At 46.8% G+C, this 23,264-nt stretch overlaps 1 protein-coding gene across 1 annotated transcript in view; it reads right to left on the bottom strand.

The window, feature by feature from the left end:
- The window catches only part of MRPL45 (mitochondrial ribosomal protein L45), a 25,224-nt gene extending 13,321 nt beyond the window's left edge, over window positions 1–11,903 (bottom strand). Inside the window, exons 1-4 of the mRNA XM_034942006.2 lie at window positions 11,652–11,903; window positions 10,275–10,452; window positions 9,434–9,551; window positions 3,094–3,192 (exon numbers count right to left, since the gene is read on the bottom strand). Of these exons, the coding sequence (XP_034797897.1) occupies window positions 3,094–3,192; window positions 9,434–9,551; window positions 10,275–10,452; window positions 11,652–11,717 (461 nt within the window). The 5' untranslated portion in view covers window positions 11,718–11,903. The remainder of the gene's footprint in view (window positions 1–3,093; window positions 3,193–9,433; window positions 9,552–10,274; window positions 10,453–11,651) is intronic.
- Between the last annotated feature and the right edge of the window lie 11,361 nt (window positions 11,904–23,264).

Genomic DNA, 23,264 nt, shown 5'->3' on the forward strand with positions numbered 1-23,264 from the left:
ATCCCAGCATTTTGGGAGTCTGAGGTGGAAGGATTGCTTGAAGCCAGGGATTCAAGACCAGCCTGGGCAACAAAGGCCAGACCCTGTCTCTACAAAAAAAACTTAAAAAAAAATAAAAATTTAAGAAGACAGATACCCATAGATAAATCATAGTAAATTGCTGAATACTAAAAAGAAAGAAAAAAAATCTTTTTTTTTTTTTTTTTTTTCTGAGACGGAGTTTTGCTCTGTTGTCGTGGCTTGAGTGCAGCTGCACGATCTCGGCTCAAAGCAACCTCTGACTCCTGGGTTCAAGCGATTCTCCTGCCTCAGCCCCTCCCGAGTAGCAGAGATTACACGCATGCACCACCACACCTGGCTAATTTTTTTTTTGTATTTTTAGTAGAGGCAGGGTTTCACCACATTGGCCAGGCTGGTTTCGAACTCCTGACCTTGTGATCCACCAGTCTTGGCCTCCCAAAGCGCTGGGATTACAAGCGAGAGCCACCACACCCAGCCTGAGAGAAAATCTTCAAAGCACACAAAGTCAGCTGGGCACAGTGGCTCACACCTGTAATCCCAGCACTTTGGGAGGCCAAGGTGGGCAGATCACAAGGTCAGGAGTTCGAGACCAGCCTGGCCAATATGGTGAAACACTGTCTCCACTAAAAATACAAAAATTAGCTGGGCGTGGTGGCAGGCACCTGTAGTTCCAGCTACTCAAGAGGCTGAGGCAGCAGAATCGTTTCAAACTGGGAGGCGGAGGTTGCAGTAAGTCGAGCCTGCACTCCAGCCTGGTGACATAGCGAGACTCTGTCTCAAAAAAAAAAAGATAAATAAAAGCACACAAAGTAAAAATAAACTTTAACAAAATGAAAAAAAAAAAAGTTAATTTCTCAACAGAAACAACAGTAACGCTGAGGAGGGCGGATCACCTGAGGTCAGGAGTTTGAGACCAGCCTAGCCAACATGGCAAAACCCCATCTCTACTAAAAATACAAAAATTAGGCCGGGCGCGTTGGCTCACGCCTGTAATCCCAGCACTTTGGGAGGCCGAGGTGGGCGGATCACTTGAGGTCAGGAGTTCAAGACCAGCCTGGCCAACATGGTGAAATCCGTCTCTATTAAAAATACAGAAAATAGTCAGGTGTGGTGGTGCGTGCCTGTAATCCCAGTTACTTGGGAGGTTAAGGCAGGAGAATTGCTTGAATCTGGGAGGCAGAGGTTGCAGTGAGCCAAGATCATGTCACTGCACTCCAGCCTGGGCAACAGAGCAAGAGTCTATCTCAAAACAAACAAACAAACAAAAAAAAAAACAATGTTTTGAGAAATAAAACAAGGCTGAGCATAGTGGCTCACATCTGTAATCCCAGCACTTTGGGAGGCTGAGGTAGGCAGATCACCTGAGGTCAGGAGTTTTAGACCACCTGGCCAACATGGTAAAAACCCATCTGTACTAAACATACAAAAATTAGCTGGGTGTGGTGGCATGCAGTTACTTGGGAGGCTAAGGCAGGAGAATTGCTTGAACCCAGGAGGCACAGGCTGCACCACTGCACTCCAGCCTGGATGACAGAGCTAGACTCCGTCTCAAAAAGGGGAAAAAAAAAATGACTGGCTTGCATAGCCTGGGCAACATGGTGAAATCCCATCCCTACAAAAAATGAAAACTAGCAGGGTGTGGTGGTATACCCCTAGAGGTTCCAGCTACTCAGGGGGCTGAGATGGGAGGATCGCTTGAGCCCCAGAGCTGAGGCTGCAATGAGCTGTGATTGCACCACTGCCCTCCAGCCTGGGCAACAGAACAAGACCGTCTCAAAACAAAAAACAAAAACAAGAACAGCCTGGGCAACATCGCGACATCCCATCTCTATTCAAAATAAATAAATTTTTTTTAAAGAAATAAAAGTAAAATTAAATAATTAATGGATTTTAGACTACAGGTTTTGGGTCCCACCTGAAGCCTAGCCACAGCAGCCACAGATCAAAGAATGCCAGCAACAGTCCACGGCTAGTACTTAAGATATTCCAGCCTCCTAATGTTGATTCTTCATCTTCCTAGCAGCCCTAACTTGGATGAATCAAGAAAAAGCTGGGTGGCCAGGTATGGTGGCTCATGCCTATAATTTCTTCACTTTGGGAGGCCAAGGCAGGAGGATTGCTTGAGCCCAGGAATTTGAGACCAGTCTAGGCAACATAGCAAAACCTTGTCTCTACAAAAAAAAGTTTATTTTAATTAGCTGGGTGTGGTGGCAGATGCTGGTGGTCCCAGCTCTACTTGATGGACTAAGTAGATTCCTTGAGAGAACCACTTGGGTCCAGGAGGTCAAGGCTGCGGTGAGCCATGATCATGCCACTGCATTCCAGACTGTGCAACAGTGAGACTCCATCTCAAAAAAAAAAAGGGGGCCGGGCGTGGTGGCTCACGCCTGTAATCCTAGCACTTTGGGAGGCCGAGGCGGGCAGATTGCCTGAGGTCAGGAGTTCAGGACCAGTCTGGCCAACATGATGAAACCCCGTCTCTACTAAAAATACAAAAAAATTAGCTGGATGTGGTGGCGTGCACCTGTAATCCCAGCTACTTGGGAGGCTGAGGCAGGGGAGTTGCTTGAACCAGGGAGGTGGAGGTTGCAGAGAGCCAAGATTGCACCATTGCACTCCAGCCTGGGCGACAGAGCGAGACTCCATCTCAAAATAAAAAATAAAAAAATAAAAGTGGAGGGAGAGCTGGAAATTTTCACAAGAAATATATTCAAAATAACCAAGGAAAGGGAAATGAAGATACGTAAGACAAACACACAAAAAAGATCAGAATGAATTCAGGGATCAGATGGGGTGAAAAAGGCAGCTATTCTGGCACAAGGTCCCAACACTTGCAGGTGGAACTGAGACAGACCAAATGGTAGAAATTCCCAGAAGCAGAGAGGGGAGTGAAAGACAGCGTCAGTCACTAATTACTTCCAATATAGGAAGTTCTCTCACTCTAGATCTCTTACCTGAAGGCAGAAAACAAATTTGTGCAAAACAAAAACAAACAAACAAACAAAAAAACTGTGCCTAAAATAATAGCTAACTGCTGAGAACAGAATGGGTAAAGATAGGGAGTTCACTTACTTGTTTAGACAAAGGTGAGCTTCAATAAAGATATCCTTAGCTTTTTCAGGGAAGTCCTTTATTTTAAAGTTGGCATCATAGTCTTTTATCCTCCGGATTCTGTAAAATTAAGCCTGAGTATTACTTCTAAAGGTCTTACAATTCCATAATTCACAGCCTACACTGACCTCCATTCATGTCCATCCACTTACTCAATAATTGTTTAGCTTTTTTTTTTTTTTCTTTTTTTGAGTCTCGCTCTGTCACCTAGGCTGGAGTGCAGTGGCATGATCTCGGCTCACTGCAAGCTCTGCCTCCCAGGTTCATGCCATTCTCCTGCCTCAGCCTCCTGAGTAGCTGGTACTACAGGCGCCTGTGACCACACGCGGCTAAATTTTTGTATTTTTAGTAGAGACGGGGTTTCACCGTGTTAGCCAGGATGGTCTCGATCTCCTGACCTCAGGATCCGCCTGCCTCGGCCTCCCAAAGTCCTGGGATTACAGGCGTGAGCTACCATGCCCGGCCAATAATTGATTTTTTAATGTGTCAAGTCCTGGAAATTCAACCTTCTCCCTCTTAAATTAAGCACTCTAAAGAAAGACTAAGACTTCTCATAGTGAAATTTCAGAATTCTAGAATCAAAGATAACATCTTATATGCACTAAAAACAGAAAAAACGGGTTTCTTACAAATGCTCAAGAGTCAAAATAGGCCAGGCGCGGTGGCTCACGTCTGTAATCCCAGCACTTTGGGAGGCCGAGGCAGGTAGATCACTTGAGGTCAGGAGTTTGAGACCAGCCTAGCCAACAGGGTGAAACCCCATCTATACTAAAAATCCAAAAATAAGCTGGGCATGGTGGTGCACACCTGTAATCCCAGCTACTCCGGAGGCTGAGGCAGAAGAATCGCTTGAACCCAGGAGGCAGAGGTTGCAGTGAGCAGAGATCGCACCACCGCATTCCAGCCTGGGTCACAGAGTGAGACTCCATCTCAAAAAAAAAAAAAGCTGGGCATGGTGGTGCTGTCTGTAATCCCAGCTACTTGGGAGGCTGAGGCAGGAGAATACTTGAATTTAGGAGGCAGAGGTAGTGATCGCGCCACTGCACTCCAGCCTGGGAAACAGAGCGAGACTCCATCTCAAAAAAAAGAGTCAGAATAACACTGGGCTTCTTTTTTTTTTTTTTTTTTTTTGAGACAGTCTCGCAGTCCGTCGCACAGGCTGGAGTACAGTGGCGCAATCTCAGCTCACTGCAACCTCTGCCTCCTGGGTTCAAGCAATTCTCCTGCCTCAGCCTCCCAAGTAGCTGGGACTACAGGCACACATCACCCCGCCCGCCTAATTTTTGTATTTTTAGTAGAGATGGGGTTTCACCATGCTGACCAGGCTGGTCTCGAACTCCTGACCTTGTGATCTGCCTGCCTCGGCCTCCCAAAGTGCTGGGATTACAGGCCTGAGCCATGGCACCTGGCAACACTGGGCTTCCTAACAGCAACATTAGAAGTTACGAAGACAGGCCGGGTGCAGCCCGGCCAGCCACCCCGTCCGGGAGGTGAGGGGCGCCTCTGCCCGGCCGCCCCTACTGGGAAGTGAGGAGCCCCTCTGCCCGGCCACCACCCCGTCTGGGAGGTGTACCCAACAGCTCATTGAGATCGGGCCATGATGACAATGGCGGTTTTGTGGAATGAAAGGGGGGAAAGGTGGGGAAAAGATTGAGAAATCGGATGGTTGCCGTGTCTGTGTAGAAAGAGGTAGACATGGGAGACTTTTCAGTTTGTTCTGTACTAAGAAAAGTTCTTCTGCCTTGGGATCCTGTTGATCTGTGACCTTACCCCCAACCCTGTGCTCTCTGAAACATGTGCTGTATCCACTCAGGGTTGAATGGATTAAGGGCGGTGCAAGATGTGCTTTGTTAAACAGATGCTTGAAGGCAGCATGCTCCTTAAGAGTCATCACCACTCCCTAATCTCAAGTACCCAGGGACACAAACACTGCGGAAGGCCGCAGGGTCCTCTGCCTAGGAAAACCAGAGACCTTTGTTCACTTGTTTATCTGCTGACCTTCCCTCCACTATTGTCCTGTGACCCTGCCAAATCCCCCTCTGCGAGAAACACCCAAGAATGATCAATTAAAAAAAAAAAAAAAAAAAAAAGAGCAACTAGTCCAGATTAAAACAGGTAAGAAGACTCCAGGAGGGATTTCTTGAAAAAGATGAAATTAATAAAATATTTAATGTTGCAGGGCGTGGTGGCTCACACCTGTAATCCTAGCACTTTGGGAGGCTGAGGCAGGTAGATAATGAGGTCAGGAGTTCAAGACCAGCCTGGCCAATATGGTGAAACCCCGTCTGTACTAAAAATACAAAACAGCCAGGTGTGGTGGCACACACCTGTAGTCCCACCTACTGGGGAGGCTAACACAGAAGAATTGCTTGAACCCGGGAGGCAGAGGTTGCAGTGAGCCAAGATCACACCATTGCACTCCAGCCTGGGCAACAGAGTGAGACTCCCTCTCAAAAAAAAAAAAAAAAAAAAAAAAAAATTTAATGTTTTGAATGCACAGAGAGGAAATTACATAACCCATAGTTCCATAAGCAAATGAGCAAATTAAGACACTACACTTCAGAAAAAAAATATATATTATGCAGGAAAGAAAAAGTGTTCATAATGTACTACATAACTCAGCTGTCAACAGCATTTTCCAAGTTATAACAATATAGAGAATTTGATTTAATCAAAGTATTAATTTAAGTGTGTTAAAGGAATTTATCCCAGGGATGTGAGGTTGGTTTAATATTTGAAAATCAATTAATAAGGCTGGGCACGGTGCCTCATGCCTGTAATGCCAGCACTTTGGGAGGTCAGGAAGGTGGATCACCTGAGGTCAGGAGTCCAGGCTGGCTAACATGGTGAAACCCTGTCTCTACTAAAAATACAAAAATCAGTGGGGCATGGTGGCGCACACCTGTAGTCTCAGCTACTCGGGAGGCTGAGGCAGGAGAATCACTTGAACCTGGGAGGCAGAGGCTGCAGTGGGCCGAGATGGAGCCACTGCACTCCAGCCTGGGTAACAGAGCAAGACTCCATCTCAAAAAAAAAGAAGAAAAGAAAAGAAAATCAATTAATATGTCATCATATCAACAGAATAAAGAACAAGTATCACATGATCATCTCAATAGACACAAAAAAGCATTTGACAAAATCTGACACCCCTTTATACTCTTTTAACCTCAAAGCCTTGCTTGTACTGTTCTGTTTCCCTAGAATGCTATTCCTCACCACACTTCTCCACCTGGCTAACTCTAAAAAAAAAAAAAAAAATTTTTTTTTTTTTTTTTTTTTGAGATGGAGTCTCACTCTGTTGCCCAGGCTGGAATGCAGTGGTGCAATCTGGGCTCACTGCAACCTCCACCTCCTGGGTTCAAGCGATTCTCCTGCCTCAGCCTTCCGAGTAGCTGAGATTATAGGTATGTGCCACCATGCTTGGCTAAATTTTGTATCTTTAGTAGAGATGGGATCTCACCATGTTGGCCAGGCTGGTCTCGAACTCCCGACCTCAGGTGATCCGCCAGCCTTGGCTTCCCCAAGTGCTGGGATTACAGTTGTGAGCCACCTCATCCAGCCACAATCCCAACTTTAAATATCATTTCCTCAGGCAAGTCTTCTCTGATCTCCCAGACCAAGTTATCTTTTTTTTTTTTTTTTTTTTTTTTTTTTGAGACGGAGTCTTGCTCTGTCGCCCAGGCTGGAGTGCAGTGGCGCTATCTCGGCTCACTGCAAGCTCTGCCTCCTGAGTTCACACCATTCTCCGGCCTCAGCCTCCTGAGTAGCTGGGACTACAGGCGCCCGCCACCGCGCCTGGCTAATTTTTTGTATTTTTAGTAGAGACGGGGTTTCCCTGTGTTAGCCAGGATGGTCTCGATCTCCTGACCTCGTGATCCACCCGCCTCGTCATCCCAAAGCGCTGGGATTACAGGCGTGAGCCACCGCGCCCAGCCATTATCTTTCCGTCATATGCTCCCATGGCACTCCTACTTCACTACACCTATAATTATTTGTGTGCGATCAGTATTTAATGACTGTTTTCCTCCCCTAGAAGAGAACTGCATGGTAAAACCGTATGTGCTTTGTTCATCATCACCATGGACCCTGCTCACAGTCCAGGAGAGAAATACATGAGAGGAAACATTGCAGTACAGAGTATTAGGAGAAATAAATACAAGTGTGCAATTACAATCACAGCAAAGGCAGCACCAAAAATAGTCATGGAGGCCTTAGAAACAAACATGATAGCCCGGCGTGGTGGCTCATGCCTGTAATCCCAGCACTCTGGGAGGCCTGAGGCTGGCGGATCACCTGAGGTCGGGAGTTCAAGACCAGCCTGACCAACATGAAGAAACCCCATCTCTATTAAAAATACAAAATTAGCCGGACGTGGTGGCACATGCCTGTAATCCCAGCTACTCGGGAGCTGAGGCAGGAGAATCGCTTGAACCCAGAAGGCAGAGGTTGTGGTGAGCCGAGATTGCACCATTGCACTCCAGCCTGGGCAACAAGAGTAAAACTCCAACTCAAAAAAAGAAGAAAAAAAAAGTAGGAGGGGAAAAAGACATTTCAGGCAAAGGAAAGGATGTGCAAAGACAAAGAGGAATGGTACAGTACTGGCAAGGAATTGGCAATTAGTTTGGAAACGCTAAAATTTAGGATGAGAAAAATGGAATAAGGACAAAGAATGATGGTGGAGAAAAAGGCAAGGACCAGATTATAAAAGCTTTGTATACCACTGAAGATATCTGGATTTTATTCTTTGGTTAACAGGAAGCCATAAAAGAGTTCTAAGCAGGGAGGTGATATGATAAAATCTTTATTATTATTATTTTTTTTTGAGACAGAGTTTCGCCCTTGTTGCCCAGGCTGGAGTGCAATGGCACGATCTCGGCTCACCGCAACCTCTGCCTCCCGGGTTCAAGCGATTCTCCTGCCTCAGCCTCCTGAGTAGCTGGGATTACAGGCATGTGCCACCACGCCCGGCTAATTTTGCATTTTTAGTAGAGACGAGGTTTCTCCATGTTGGTCAGGCTGGTTTTCGATTCCTGACCTCAGGTGATCCGCCCACCTCAGCCTCCCAAAGTGCTGGGATTATAGACGTGAGCCACCGCACCCAGCCAATAAAATCTATATGTAGAGAAATAAGTCATGGCCATGTGAAGAATTCATACTGACTCAATATACTTATGCACATAAACCTATACATGATTTACATATAGTGACAGCGGCTACTCTGGGCACAGTGGCCTATGGGGTAGCCCTGCTCTGCAATGAACAGTACAAATTTAAAAAAAAAGATAGATACAGTCAGAGCTAGACTGGCTGGGTGTGACGGGTCACACCTGTAATCCCAGAATTTTGGGAGGCTGAGGTGGGAGGACTGCTTGAGCCCAGGAGTTCGAGACCAGCCTGGGCAACATAGTGATAACCCGTCTCTACAAAAATTTCTTTTAAAAATTAGCCAGGTCGGCTGGGCGCAGTGGCTCACGCCTGTAATCCCAGCACTTCAGGAGGCCGAGGTGGGTGGATCACGAGGTCAAGAGATCGAGACCATCTTGGCCAACATGGTGAAACCCCATCTTTACTAAAAATACAAAAATTAGCTGGGCGTGGTGGCATGCGTCTGTAGTCCAGCTACTCGGGAGGCTGAGGCAGGAGAATCTCTTGAACCCGGGAGGCAGAGGTTGCAGTGAGTTAAGAGTGAAACTCCATCTCAAAATAAATAAATAAATAAATAAATAAAGGGCTGGGCGTGGTGGCTCTCGCCTGTAATCCCAGCACTTTGGGAGGCCAAGGCGGGCCTCCTGAGGTCAGGAGTTCAAGACCAGCCTGACCAACAGACCAACATGGAGAAACCACATCTCTACTAAAAATACAAAATTAGCTGGGCATGGTGGCACATGCCTGTAATCCCAGCTACTCAGGAGGCTGAGGCAGGAGAATCATTTGAACCCGGGAGGCGGAGGTTGCAGTGAGCCAAGATCGTGCCATTGCACTCTAGTCTGGGCAACAAGAGCAAAACTCCATCTCAAAAAAAAAAAAAATTAAATATATGATTAAAAAAGGATCCTATACACTCCAAAGTCAACTCCCTAACTGATATGACAAAAATTACCAATAAAGGCAGGGATGCTGAGAATCAGGAAGCCCACATTATTCTGCATTAAATACAGACTCTAGTACAAAGGAGAAAATACCATCATGTTATTAAGAGAATGACACCCAACCCAATTAACCCAAAAAGGTCTCTTTGGGATAAAGTAGCAACAAAAAATTGTTATTCTAATACCAATACCCAAATGTCTCAGACACCTACGACACTTGTGATGCCATAGTCTTCTTCATTCGTTCAGTTCTCTCTATCAGTCCCTCCTTTGAAAGAGATGATATGCGTGCATCACCCTCAGGAGGAACATAGGCATCAAATATACCAGCTGTAATAAGGGAAGAAAAAAATTAAGAAAGTGTTGAAAGATTGAGAAGAACTCATAAAATTGAAGTAATGTAAAATTGGGAAGGATTGTGGATATGAAGTAGACTAATGAAACAGACTTCCATGTAGAGAGAACTATGTTACACTAGAAAAAAACAAAACAAGGCCGGGCACAGTGGCTCACACCTGTAACCCAGCACTTTGGGAGGCCGAGGCGGGCGGATCACAAAGTCAGGAATTCAAGACCCGCCTGGCCAAGATGGTGAAACCCCATCTCTACTGAAAATACAAAAATTAGCCAGGCATGGTGGCAGGTGCCTGTAATCCCAGCTACTTGGAAGGCTGAGGTAGGAGAATCGCTTGAACCCAGGGGGGCAGAGGTTGCAGTGAGCCCAGATTGTGCCACTGGGCGACAGAACGAGACTCTGTCTCAAAAAACAAAACAAAACAAAACAAAAAAAGCCAGAAAGATTTAAGTCTTCTCTCAGAGCCTCAGTTTCTACTTCCACAAAATGGAGAAATTTCACTCTTGCCTTCTAGGGACAGTGTGAAAGTAAGTTCAAAGAACAACTTCATGATATATAGTGTATATAAGATTAATCATTATTGAGGTTGAACTGACTTTGTGCTTAATTAAATATTATCAATCATAGTCCAAGTCATCCCAAGTTCCAGAAGATCTCTGACAGAAGGATCCCAGGTCAGGGTCCCAGAAATACCTCACCTGTACAGGCCAGATGTATGGAACGGTCCGATTTTTCTGGAGGAATAACCAATCCTGCTTTCCGGGCATGTTGCATAAACTCCTTTTCTGTTTTAAATTTAGGTTGATAAATAGGAGGTGTGAAACGTTTTTTAGTTCTTACTGGAACTATAGCTGAGGACTGAGTCACCAGAACTGGCTGGAAGGTAAAGGAAAGGTTAGGAACCTAGAAAAAAGATCTACTATCTTTTACAAACTCTAAGCAAAGCACTATAGAGAGGGAATATCCAAAGAATGCTTCAGGAACAATTATAAAACAATATCACAGGGAAAAAATGCATTAGGACCTTAATACTTATGGGTGTCTCTAAATAGAAGACAGTTAGCAGCCTTTATTAACATCACATTTACTAAAGGCTTCCTTTAGAACTTCCCACAGTACAGGACTATGCTAACTCCTACGGATACTGAGTTGATTAAAGCAAGTTTCAAAAACTGATGGTGATGGGGAAACACCAACTCAATACTGAAATGGGCAGAATACTATTCTTTATTATTTTTTGAGGCAGATCGCTAGCCTGGAGTGCGGTGGCACAATCACGGTTCACTGCAGCCTTGACCTCCTGGGCTCTAGCTATTCTCCCACCGCAGCCTCCCAAGTAGCTGGGACTAAGGAGTGCGCCATCACATCCGGCTAATTTTAAAATTTTTTTGTAAAGACCAGGTCTTATATGTTGCCCAGGCTCATTTCGAACTCCTGGGCTCAAGCCATCCTTCCGCCTCGGACTTTCAAAGTGCTGGGATTACAAGTGTGAACCACCGCGCCTGGCCCTGAATGCTATTCTTAAAGCATAAGCAAAGTCCTCTTGTAGGCATCTGCTCCATATGTACTCGTGATATTTTGCTCATCCTATCGGGAGTCTCGCTGTAAACTTTATTCTGTCGTTTTAGCACCCAACTGACCAATAAACCCTCGAAAGACCAGGAGACCTTTTCTCTCTGATCATGAGGTTTGCTCAGACGGGGCAGTGACAATATGGGACGCCCTCATTTTCGGCTACTCTTCAACGTAGTTCACTTATAAGAATCGAAAATTAGGGAGTCCACCTTCCAACCCATTACTTGTCTCTCCTTTAATATCTCCTCGCCAGACAGACCCAAACCAATCCGGAAAAACTTAATACCCGTTAATTCACTCGCTCTCATGGCCCTGTCTAGGCTATCCCCATTCGACCACTGAGCTCCGCAGCTAGGTCCTGTCCACCTAAGCCTCTTCCCCGGCCTAGGTATGACTCGTATTGTCCCAGCTCACCAAGGACAATTGCACAGAGAGTATTTCCCTCGACTCTGTCCTCCTCCTGTAGCCCCTAGGGTCCTATCGGCCCCGTCCCTACCCACCTGCCGAGACCACCAGCCCAAAACCCTCGATAAACAAGAGAACCCTTGAGGTATGGGGGCTGCCATCTTGTTCCCGCAAAGGCCGCCGGGAAGGGAGCTGAGCGTGAAGAGCGTCGGGTAGGAGAAAAGCCCCACAGGGTGGAGCTAGCACAGGAGTGGAATTTTCCAGGGAGCGCGCCCTCCGCCGCAGTGTGAGCAGCGAGGACGCGCACGTGCTCGCGGGAGTGGGGGAGGGTGGAGTAAGGAGGGCGGAGTACGGCCGCGCGTGCGCAGGGAGACAACGTTGGGCGTAGGGTGGAACGAACTGTTGTCACCCGCCAGCGAGAGAGCGCTTGAACGCGAGCTGCGCCTGCGCCCGAGGCTTTCTGAAGGCCGGGGAATGGGCATTGCTGTATGCTTGGCACATTGCCGTTTATTCCATTAGTTAAAAAAGGAAAAGGAGGCCGGGCGCGGTGGCTCACGCCTGTAATCCCAGCACTTTGGGAGGCCGAGACCGGTGGATCACCTGAAGTCAGGAGTTCGAGACCAGCCTGGCCAAAATGACGAAACCCCGTCTCTACTAAAAATACAAAAATTAGCCGGGCGTGGTGGCACGCGCCTGTAGTCCCAGCTGCTTGTAAGGCTGAGGCAGGAGAATCGCTTGAACCCAGGAGGCAGAGGTTGCAGTGAGCCGAGATCGCGCCACTGACTCCAGCCAGAGCTAGACTCCGTCTAAAAAAAAAAAAATTAGTCGTAGGGTGGAACGCACGGTTGTCATGCGCCAGCAAGAGAGCGCCGGGCTTGGTGGCAGGCGGCTGTAGTCTGAGCTACTTGGGAGGCTAAGGCAGGAGAATCCCTCGAACACAGGAGGCGGAGGCTGCAGTGATCCGAGATCCCGCCACTGCACTCCAGCCTCGGTGACAGAGAAAGACTTTGTCTCAAAAAAAAAAAAAAAAAAAAGAGATTGACTACTGTCTTGTACTATGTTTACTAAAGCAGAAGACACGTGAACTGACAAAAACATTTGTGATTTGTCATTTCGGAAAAGAGTCACAGAGCAATTACGTAATTTACTTAAGGTTAGATAGATGATAACTGGCAGAACCGAGATTTGAATCTAAGCAGTCTAATTCCAGAACCCATGCAGGTAACTGCTACGTGCTGCTTCATGTTAAGTTGTTAAAGGATTCGTGATGTTGGGATCACCCTAGTAAATTCAGTAGTGTAAACGTTGCTGAAAGGCAGACACTTTCCACACTTAGCCGTTGGTTATTATTCTGCCAATTACAGCTTACAGAGTTCTTATCTACAATATTTTGCAATAAGTTAGGAGCTACAGGCTGTACATACAAGAAATTTCAGGCTGAAGTAGAATTGCTACAAAGGTCGAAGCAAAGTGCTGGGGACTATCAGAAGAACTGAAAGATTACTTTTGGGTTTGGAGATCACGTGTTGTTGTTTTTGGAGATGGAGTCTCACTCTGTCACCCAGGCTGGAGTGCGGTGGCACAATCTCGGCTCACTGCAACCTCTGCCTCCCAGGTTCAAGCGATTCTCCTGCCTCAGCCTCCAGAGTAACTGGGATTACAGGTGCACGCTGCCATGCCCGGCTAATTTTTTCTAGTTTAGTAGAGACGAGGTTTCACCGTGTTGCCCAGGCTGGTCTCCAACTCCTGAGCTCCGGCAATCCGCCCACCTCGGCCTCCCAAAGTGCAAGGATTACAGGCGTTTTTTAAAGCTTGACTTCGCAGCTATATCGTACATTCTTATGTGGTAAGTATTTCCCTACAAGTTCCAGCCACAGTATTGAACCTATAGCACGACACATTAATAGTGACATGAAATTAGTGCTGTATGTATGTGTTGAAGAGTATGTGGGGTCGTGTGGGATGGCTCACACTTGTAATCCCAGCACTTTGAGAGGCGGAAGTTAGTTAGATCCCTTGAGCCCAGGAGTTCAAGACCAGCCTGCCCAACATGGCAAAACCCTATCTCTACAAAAAAATTAAAAAATTAGGCCGGGTGCAGTGGCTCACACCTGCAATCCCTGCACTTTGGGAGGCCAAGGCAGGCGAATCACGAGGTCAGGAGATTGAGACCATCCTGGCTAACATGGTGAAACCCCGTCTCTACTAAAAATACAAAAAAAATTAGCCGGGCATGGTGGCAGACGCCTGTAGTCCCAGCTACTCCAGAGGCTGAGACAGGAGAATGGAGTGAACCTGGGAGGCGGAGCTTGCAGTGAGCCGAGATTGTGCCACTGAACTCCAGCCTGAGCGACAGAGCAAGACTCCGTCTCAAAAAAAAAAAAAAAAAAATAGCTGGGCATGGTGGCCCCAGCTACTGGGGAGGCTGAGGTGGGAGGATGGCTTAAGTCCAGGAGGCAGAGGTTGCAGTAAGCCAAGATCCCACCACTGCACTCCAGCCTGGGCAACAGAGCTATTCAGTGCCTATAGAAGCATAGGGAAACAAGAAAAAAGAAAAAAATAGAATATATGTTATTAAGCATTTAAATAAGCTATATCTGATTATTTAACAGACTCCTGTCCATCTACTCTAATCCCTAGAAAATAAAACATGATTTTTTTTTTTCTCTTGAGACAGTTTCACTCGTCAGCCAGGATGGAATGCAATAGCGCAATCTTGGCTCGCTGCAACCTCCATCTCTCGGGTTCAAGTGATTCTCCTGCCTCAGCCTCCCAAGTAACTGGGATTACAGGTGCCCACCACCACGCCCAGCTAATTTTTTGTATTTTTAGTAGAGATGGGGTTTCACCATGTTGGCCGGGATGGTCTCAAACTCCTGACCTCAGGTGATCCGCCCACCTCGGCCTCTCAAATTGCTGGGATTACAGGGGTGAGCCACCGTGCCCGGCCAAAACATGAATTATTTTTACTGGTATTCCCAACCAAAGTGAGGAAAGTTTACTCCATGGATGAGAGGTGTTTTTTTTTTTTTGGTTTTTGGTTTTTTTTCAGATGCAGTTTCACTCTGTCATCCAGGCTGGAGTGCAATAGCTCGATCTCGGCTCACTGCGACCTCTGCCCCCTGGGTTCAAGCGATTCTCCTGCCTCAGTCTCCCGAGTAGCTGGGATTACAGGTGCCTGCCACTATGCCTGGCTAATTTTTGTATTTTTAGTAGAGATAGGGTTTCACCACATCGCCAGGCTGATCTCTAATTCCTGACCTCAGGTGATCCATCTGCCTCGGCCTCCCAGAGTTCTGGGATTACAGGCGTGAGCCACCGCGCCTGGCCAAGATTATTGATTAATGCAGAACATTAATATAATTTATCTTAGATTACTTCCTCCACCATTGAGTTTTATGTTAGCCTCACACAGTAGCCAACACATCCCAGATCATCTCTGCCCACCCTCTGATCAGTTTCTCAGTTAATACAAACTTGTTCCATATCAGCCTGGATGAAATAATGATAGGGGAGTCAATATCATTTAATTGCTTAGAGATGAGCTATAAGTGAGTTTGGTTGTTGTTTGATGAGCTACTGTTTTGGAAAATTCATATCTTCCTACCTCATCAGCTTCATGGAAAATTGGGAGCTGGCCAGGCACAGTGGCTCACGTGTGTAATCCCAGCACTTTGGGAGGCTGAGGCAGGCAGATCATCTGAGGTCAGGAGCTCAAGACCAGCCTGACCAACATGGAGAAACCCCGTCTCTACTAAAAATACAAAAAATTAGCCGGGCGTGGTAGCGGGCGCCTGTAATCCCAGCTCCTCGGAAGGCTGAGGCAGGAGAATTGCTTGAACCCGGGAGGTGGAGGTTGCGGTGAGCCGAGATCATGCCATTGCACTCTAGCCTGGGCAACAAGAGCAAAACTCAATCCCAAAAAAAAAAAAAAAACAAAACAAAAAGAAAAGAAAATTGGGAGCTGTCTGTTAGAGAAGTAACACCAAAAGGATATTTCTTTTCTTTCTTTTTTTTTTGAGATGAAGTTTCACTTTGTTGCCCAGGCTGGCGTACAGTGGGACGATCTCGGCTCACTGCAACGTCGGCCTCCAGGTTCAAGTGATTCTCCTACCTCAGCCTCCGAAGTAGCTGGGATTACAGGTGCCCGCCACCAAGCCTGGCTAATTTTTTCTATTTTTAGTAAAGATGGGGTTTCACCGTGTTGGTCAGGCTGGTGTCGAACTCCTGACCTCAGGTGATCCACCTGCCTCATCTTCCTAAAGTGCTGGGATTACAGGCATGAGCCACCGTGCCCAGCCAAAAAGGGTATTTCTTAATCCTACAATCTTAGTAATTCACATTTCAGAAAAAGCAAGATAAAAAGATCTTGTCACGATGATGGGAGCAAGAGAAGAGAACTCATTGTGCAAGTAGAGGAAGGAATCGATTGTTAGGGGCTCAGTCTTGGCAAAGAACACTCTTGCACATAGTAGACACTCCAATATTTATTTTTACAATAAGCAGATGTGAAGAATTCCAGTTGAAATATGATGGGGCAGGCCGGGCGCGGTAGCTCACGCCTGTAACCCCAGCACTTTGGGAGGCCGAGGCGGGTGAATCACGAGGTCAGGAGATCGAGACCATCCTGGCTAACATGGAAACCCCATCTCTACTGAAAATACAAAAAATTAGTCGGGCGCAGTGGCAGGCGCCTGTAGTCCCAGCTACTCGGGAAGCTGAAGCAGGAGAATGGCATGAACCCAGGAGGCGGAGCTTGAAGTGAGCGGAGATCTGGCCACTGCACTCCAGCCTGGGCGAAAAAGCGACACTCCATCTCAAAAAAAAAAAAAAAAAAAGAAAAGAAAAGAAAAAGAAATATAATGAGGCAGAAGGAAAAGTTGATTTCCTGTTTTTCCCAGTGAAGTGGGTTACTGGAATCCCTTGTCGTATTGAAATTTCTAAATGGAGCCCGAAGAGGGCTGGGTGTGGTGGCTCACGCCTCTAATCCCAGCACTTTTGGAGGCTGAGGCAGGCGGATTGCTTGAGGCCAGGAGTTCGAGACCAGCCTAGCCAACATGGTGAAACCCCATCTCTACTAAAATTACAAAAATCAGCTGGGCGTGGTGGCATGAGCCTGTAGTCCCAGCTTCTTGGGAGGCTGAGGCATGAGAATCATTTGAACCTGGGAGGCAGAGGCTGCAGTGAGCCAAGATTGTGCCACTGTATTCCAGCCTGGGTGACAGAGTGAGACTCTGTCTCAAAAAATAAATAAATAAAATAAATGGAGACCAAAGAGAATGAGACTCTTCCTATGTAAGCAGTGGAGCACACACTTACATTTTTTCCCCTCCCAGTGGCAGATGACATCAGAGATGGAAACTTCAGAAATTCTGCGTAGTGACCTACTTTCTAGGAGAAGCACAGCTGATTTGAACCAGGAAAATTCTTCTGGAGAACTGGGAAGAACCCAATTCTAAACAATATGATACTAGAATTGAAGCAAGTACTAGGCTTGCCATGTATTTATATTGTACTTCCCTTCCCTAAAGTGAGACTATGGAGAGCGAAATAAGTGAATTGTCCAAAATAAGGTGCTGTAGAAGAAACAAGGATCCTGACTTTCTAAGAAATATTCTCAACTGAGCTTTAGTTAATTAGTTAGTTACTTAGAGATGGGGTCTCGCTTTGGCACCAGGCTGGGGTGCAGTGGTACCATCACAGCTCACTGCTGCCTCAAATTCCTGGGCTCAAGGGATCCTCTTGCTTCAGTCTCCCTAGTAGCTGGGACTACAAGAGCATGCCACCATATCCAGCATTTTTTTTTTTTTTTTGTAGAGACAAGGTCTTGCCATTTTGCCCAGGCTGGTCTCAATCTCCTGGGCTCAAGCAATCCTCCCCCCTCAGTATCCCAAAGTGTTGGGATTACAGGCGTGAGCCACCACGCTCGGCTTCAGCTGATCTTTAGCTAGCAATATTAGTAGAGCTTGTTTGTCACTCGAGTTGACTGTATATGGCTTTCACATAGTGAAAGTGGTTAAGAATGCTATAGTGCCTGAGTTTACATCTTAGCTTCACCTTTTTTCCTCACCTATAGAAAGGGGGTTATTGGCCGGGCGCGGTGGCTCATGCCTGTAATCCCAGCACTTTGGGAGGCCAAGGCAGGCAGATCACGAGGTCAAGAGATTGAGACTATCCTGGACAACATGGTGAAACCCTGTCTCTACTAAAAATACAAAAATTAGCTGGGCGTGGTGGTGCATGCCTGTAGCCCCAGCTACTCAGGAGGCTGAGGCAGGAGAATCGCTTGAACCTGGGAGTTGGAGGTTGCAGTGAGCTGAGATCGTGCCACTGCACTCCAGCCTGGGCGACAGAGTGAGACTCCGTCTCAAAAAAAAAAAAGAAAAAGTGGGGGGCTGGGCACGGTGGCTCACACCTGTAATCCCAGCACTTTGGGAGGCTGAGGCGGGTGGGTCACGAGGTCAAGAGTTCAAGAACAGCCTGGCCAACATGGTGAAACCCCATCTCTACTAAGAATACAAAAATTAGCCAGCTGTGGTGGCACGTGCCTGTAGTCCCAGCTACTCGGGAGGTTGAGGCAGGAGAATCCCTTGAACCCAGGAGGCGGAGATTGCAGTGAACCGAGATCGCACCATTGCACTCCAGTCTGGGCGACCAAGCAAGACTCCGTATCAAAGAAAAAAAAAAGTAAGAAAGGAAGGGGGTTATTAAGTAGAATTTAAGTAGAATTGTTATTAACTCATAAAGTGAATTCATATATGGTCCCACTCTGGTTAGTTATAATTACTGCTTCCAAGCCCCATCATAGCCCTGAAAGGGATATAAGGAGCTTAGCAGAAACCTGGTAAGTGTAACTGCTCTTTGTGCTGGACATAGATAACATCCCTGCCCCCAGAGTCCACCCCAGTGCAGTGTGCCTAAAGCAAGAGAGTTCCTGTTGGATGGATGAACAAGAAGTCCACAGGAAGCCCTGAGCGTTAGCTCTCTTCCCCTAGAGAGCAGTTCTCGCCTTTGTTGAAGCTAAGACCACTGAAATGCAGGTAGCTTCCAAGCCCAAAAGTCATTCCTTATTCCTGTGCTGAAGGTCTTTCTTCTCTTAGCTGCTGTTCTTTCCCATCTATCCTTCCACTCACCCCTGCTGCTGGGGACAAATCCTTTTCCTTTACCTCTTTCTGCTTGCTTGCCCTAGATTCCTTATTCTAAAGACAGGTTTCGGAAGATATGTTGCTTGCTCACCTTGGCTGAGCCAGAAAAGAAGCCCATGCATCCCATTGCTCAAGCTAGGTCTAGAATTAATCCCTCACCTCTTCTTGCTCCACTTTCACCCCAGATAGCTAAATCAAGCAATAATCCTAAAAGGGAATTTCAGGCTATTTTCAACTCCCCACATCCCCCACCTCCCACACCATGTTTAGGGAGGAGAGAGCAAAGCCCTTGGATCAGAGTAATCTGTTTCTAACCCACTTCCATTCCCAGGGATTACCTCTCCAGGGGGAGGGAGACAGAAATAAACCTAACAATTTAGTGCTAGAAACTTGGGAAAGAAGCTCCAGGAGTGCCTTGGAGGGCTGTAGGCATGGGGTTCCAGTAGCCTGGGAACTTCTTCTCATATGCTGGAGTACCCTGTAAAAGGGTCCACAAACTTGAAAAGCAATGCCTAGTGTGGCAAGAATAGGCACTCTATAAATGTGCCCATTGGATGAAAGAATGAAAAATGTATGGATTGTGGGCAGATGAAGGCAGAAACAATTTCCTTGTTATACCTACAACCTTTATGTCCTTGTATGCACACCAATTTATGGCTAAAATCAATCAACCAACAAATAAGGAAGTGCGATAGAGTGGATACACCTCTGAATTGGGAGACAGGAGATATGGATTCTAGTACCACCATTGTCGACATTGATTTGCCCTTTGGCCTTTGGCAAATTCCTTTGCCCAAAGTCAGTTTGTTCTCTGATCACTAATTTTCTCCATTAAAAAAAAAAAAGTCTCAGCCGGGCACAGTGGCTCACGCCTGTAATCCCAGCACTTTGGGAAGCCAAGGCAGGTGGATCACGAGGTCAGGAGTTTGAGACCAGCCTGGTAAAGATGGTGAAACCCCGTCTCTACTAAAAATACAGCTGGGCGTGGTGGCATGTGCCTATAGTCCCAGCTACTCAGGAGGCTGAGGCAGGAGAATCACTTGAACCCGGGAGGTGGAGGTTGCAGTGAACCGAGATCATGCCACTGCACTCCAACCTGGGCGACAGAGCGATACTCCATCTCAAAAAAAGTCTCCCTCTAGAGCCCTAAAGGCCTACAGTCCTGTGTTATGTATATTGAGCCCCTATTAATAATGTACAAAGTCCTAAGCTCATTTATATACTGACAGTGACTCATTTTGGGGGTCCCTTGTGAACCAAGTGCTTGGCACACATTTTCTCTAGTCTGTATTCCTTCCTGTACCCTGCATGACCCTGCTATACAAAAATGTACCTTCCGGGCGGGCACGGTGGCTCACGTCTGTAATCCCAGCACTTTGGGAGGCCGAGGCAGGTGGGTTGCCTGAGCTCAGGAGTTCAAGACCAGCCTGGGCAACATGATGAAACCGTATCTCTACTAAAATACAAAAAATTAGCCGGGCATGGCGGCGTGCATCTGTAGTCCCAGCTATTTGGAAGGTTGAAGCAGGAGAATTGCTTGAACCCGGGAGGCGGAGGTTGCAGTGAGCCAAGATCGTGCCATTGCACTCCAGCCTGGGCAACAGAGCAAGACTCCATCTCAAAAAAAACAACAACAACAAAAAAAGTCTATCTTCCAGCTGACCATTCTTTTGGGATGCTCTCCTGTGGCTGGGTGAAGGCTTCCTTCTCAGCTCTTTGGGATTGGAAACAGGGAAGCTGTGCGAATGCAGAAAACTTCCACTAGAGGGTACCAAGGCTGCACCGGATCTCAGACTGCAGGGAGGCCTATGTAAACCCAATTCCTGGATGTTTAAATACCTATGTTGAGAGATTCAGGGATCTCCATTAATTCCTCACTACCGGTGGGAGGTGGGCGAGAGATAAAAAAACTACATATTGGGTACAGTGTACACAACTTGAGTGGCTGGTGTATTAAAATCGCAGACTTTACCACTATACAAATCATCCATGTAACCAAAACCACTTGTACCCCAAAAGCTATTGAAATAAAAAAAATTAATTTAAAAAAATTGCTCAGCCGGGCGCGGTGGCTCACGCCTGTAATCCCAGCACTTTGGGAGGCCAAGGCGGGCGGATCACGAGGTCAGGAGATTGAGACCATCCTGGCTAACGTGGTGAATCCCCGTCTCTACTAAAAATACAAAAACAAAAAATTAGCCGGGCGTGGTCGCGGGCGCCTGTAGTCCCAGCTACTCGGGAGGCTGAGGCGAGAGAATGGCCTGAACCCAGGAGGCGGAGCTTGCAGTGAGCCGAAATCGCGCCGCTGCACTCCAGCCTGGGCGACAGAGCGAGACTCCGTCTCAAAAAAGGCTTTTTTTTTTTTTTTTCTGAGAACGGAGTTTCACTCTTGTTGCCCAGGCTAGTGTGCAATGGCTCGATCTCGGCTCACCGCAACCTCGGCCTCCCAGGTTCAAGCAATTCTCCTGCCTCAGCCTCCCGAGTAGCTGAGATTACAGGCATGCACCACTACGCCCGGCTAATTTTGTATTTTTAGTAGAGACGGGGTTTCCCCATGTTGAGGCTGGTCTCGAACTCCTGACCTCAGGTGATCCGTCTGCCTCAACCTCCCAAAGTTCTGGGATTACAGGCGTGAGCCACCGCGCCCGGCCCCTTGAAAAGCTTTTAAGAAGTCTCTACTATTTGGACATCATTTTGCTTTCTTCATTTTGATTACTTCAAATCAAAGAAAACTTGGCATAATGAAATTCGTGGGGGCTCTGGCAACTGATGTAGATCTTGCTCCACTATTTCCAAACTTTATTAGCCAATTACTTAAGTCATCTGCATTTCAGTGCAAACCCATCTGTGGAATGGAGATAATTTCGCAGATGGGTACACTGAAATGCAGAGAACTTACCTCATAGAGGGGTTGTGAACGTAAGTAAAATCATATATGGAAACAGGTAACTCGGTAGATTGTAGGTGCCTAAAACCGTTTTTGCACTGGCCTATTATAAACTGGGAATTGAGATGTTGAGGAGAGAAAGATGGATTTGCAGGCACTGAGTACCTCCAAACAAGAGACGTGACCTTTTGTCATTTTGCTCTTAAGGCTTGCAGGTTTCCAGGCTAGCGCTGCAGGGCATGCCCCAGCCTTATCCTTCAGCTGTGTTCTATCATCTGCAACAGCCCAGCCATGTCGTTCTGCCCTTTTCCCATCCTGATTTCTCTGGAGGTGAGTTTAGTTTCTACTTCCTACTCGCCTCCTGGATGAAAAGTCTCATGTACGGTGTTTTGCCCTGTGCTTTCTGAAGTGTCACATCTCCACCTAGCTCTGCTCTGCCCTTTTCCTCTCATCTCTCCAACAGTCACTTCTGGGGTGGAATGTGCCATCTGTTTCTGAAACTGAGCAGAAGTTTGGGAAAGGGGGAGGGACAGCCGTGTCCAGGGCTTGCGTGTCAGCAGACACGTTACAGCTGCTGCAGGGCAAACCAGGGTGAAACTACAAGCCAGAGGACCCAGGGCAGGCAGCCGTGAGGCCCGCCCCTCAGCTTCTCTCTCATCTGTCTCACCCAGAGGTTTCCTGGCAGGAGTGGGAGAGGTTGGTATCGAGTCCTTGAGCCCTGACTCATTCCCTGACCTAGTTGGGTGTTACCCAGTTATCTCCTAAATCTCTCTCCAGGGCCCTCTGTTAGCAACACAACAGTATCATCCTAGACAGAAGACGCAGGAGGAAAGCAGACTACCTATTTATCTCATTCCCTTGTGAGGGTCCCAACAACAACCAGGAGGTTTACAGGTTACATTGCTTATAAAATGACCAAAATCATCCCATAGAGCTACACTAAGAGATTGGCTACTTTCCAGATTTCTCTATAGAAACAATCATGCTTAACTTTCTCAAAAAAAAGAATAAAATCATTATTTTATTTTACTTGGGCAGGGGAAGGGACTGAAACACTGAACCAGGAAGTGACTGGTGATTATCACACAGTGAATCAGGGGCCTAACTAGGGACATAACTCAGGTTTCCTAACCCCACCCCAAATTCCATTCTTTCCCTCAGCTTAGTTACTTATGGACTACAGTAATGTCCTGGGCTTTCTGAGCTTTACCAAAGTTCTTGTAATTGTCAAATTCCTGAGGGTTGGATAGGAAGCTGATTCTGTGATGCTTCTGGGCTTCACATGTATCTCTTTCACAGTTTGTCCTGTAGAAAACGTGAGATATATATTTGTTGCCTCCTGGACAGGTTGCCAAAAACACTTTAGATGTTATTCTTAGATTCAAAGAAGACCAATGTGATCCTAAGGTTAGATCTCAGAGACAGAATATTCCATTTTTAAATCATTTGTTGCTGTTCAAGATCCTCATATCTTTATGAGTCACTGTACCAGTAGATGCTGAAAATTATTTTCTTACCCTCCCTTTATTCAGAGGTCCCCATCTGGGCTGGGTGTGGTGGCTCGCACCTGTAATCCCAGGGCTTTGGGAGGCCAAGGCAGGTGGATTGCTTGAGGCCAGGAGTTCGAGACCAGCCTGGCCAACATGGTGAAACCCTGTCTTTACTAAAAATACAAA

Source organism: Pan paniscus, chromosome 19 (assembly GCF_029289425.2).
Source record: "Pan paniscus chromosome 19, NHGRI_mPanPan1-v2.0_pri, whole genome shotgun sequence".
In the NCBI taxonomy this organism is placed as follows: Eukaryota; Metazoa; Chordata; class Mammalia; order Primates; family Hominidae; genus Pan; species Pan paniscus.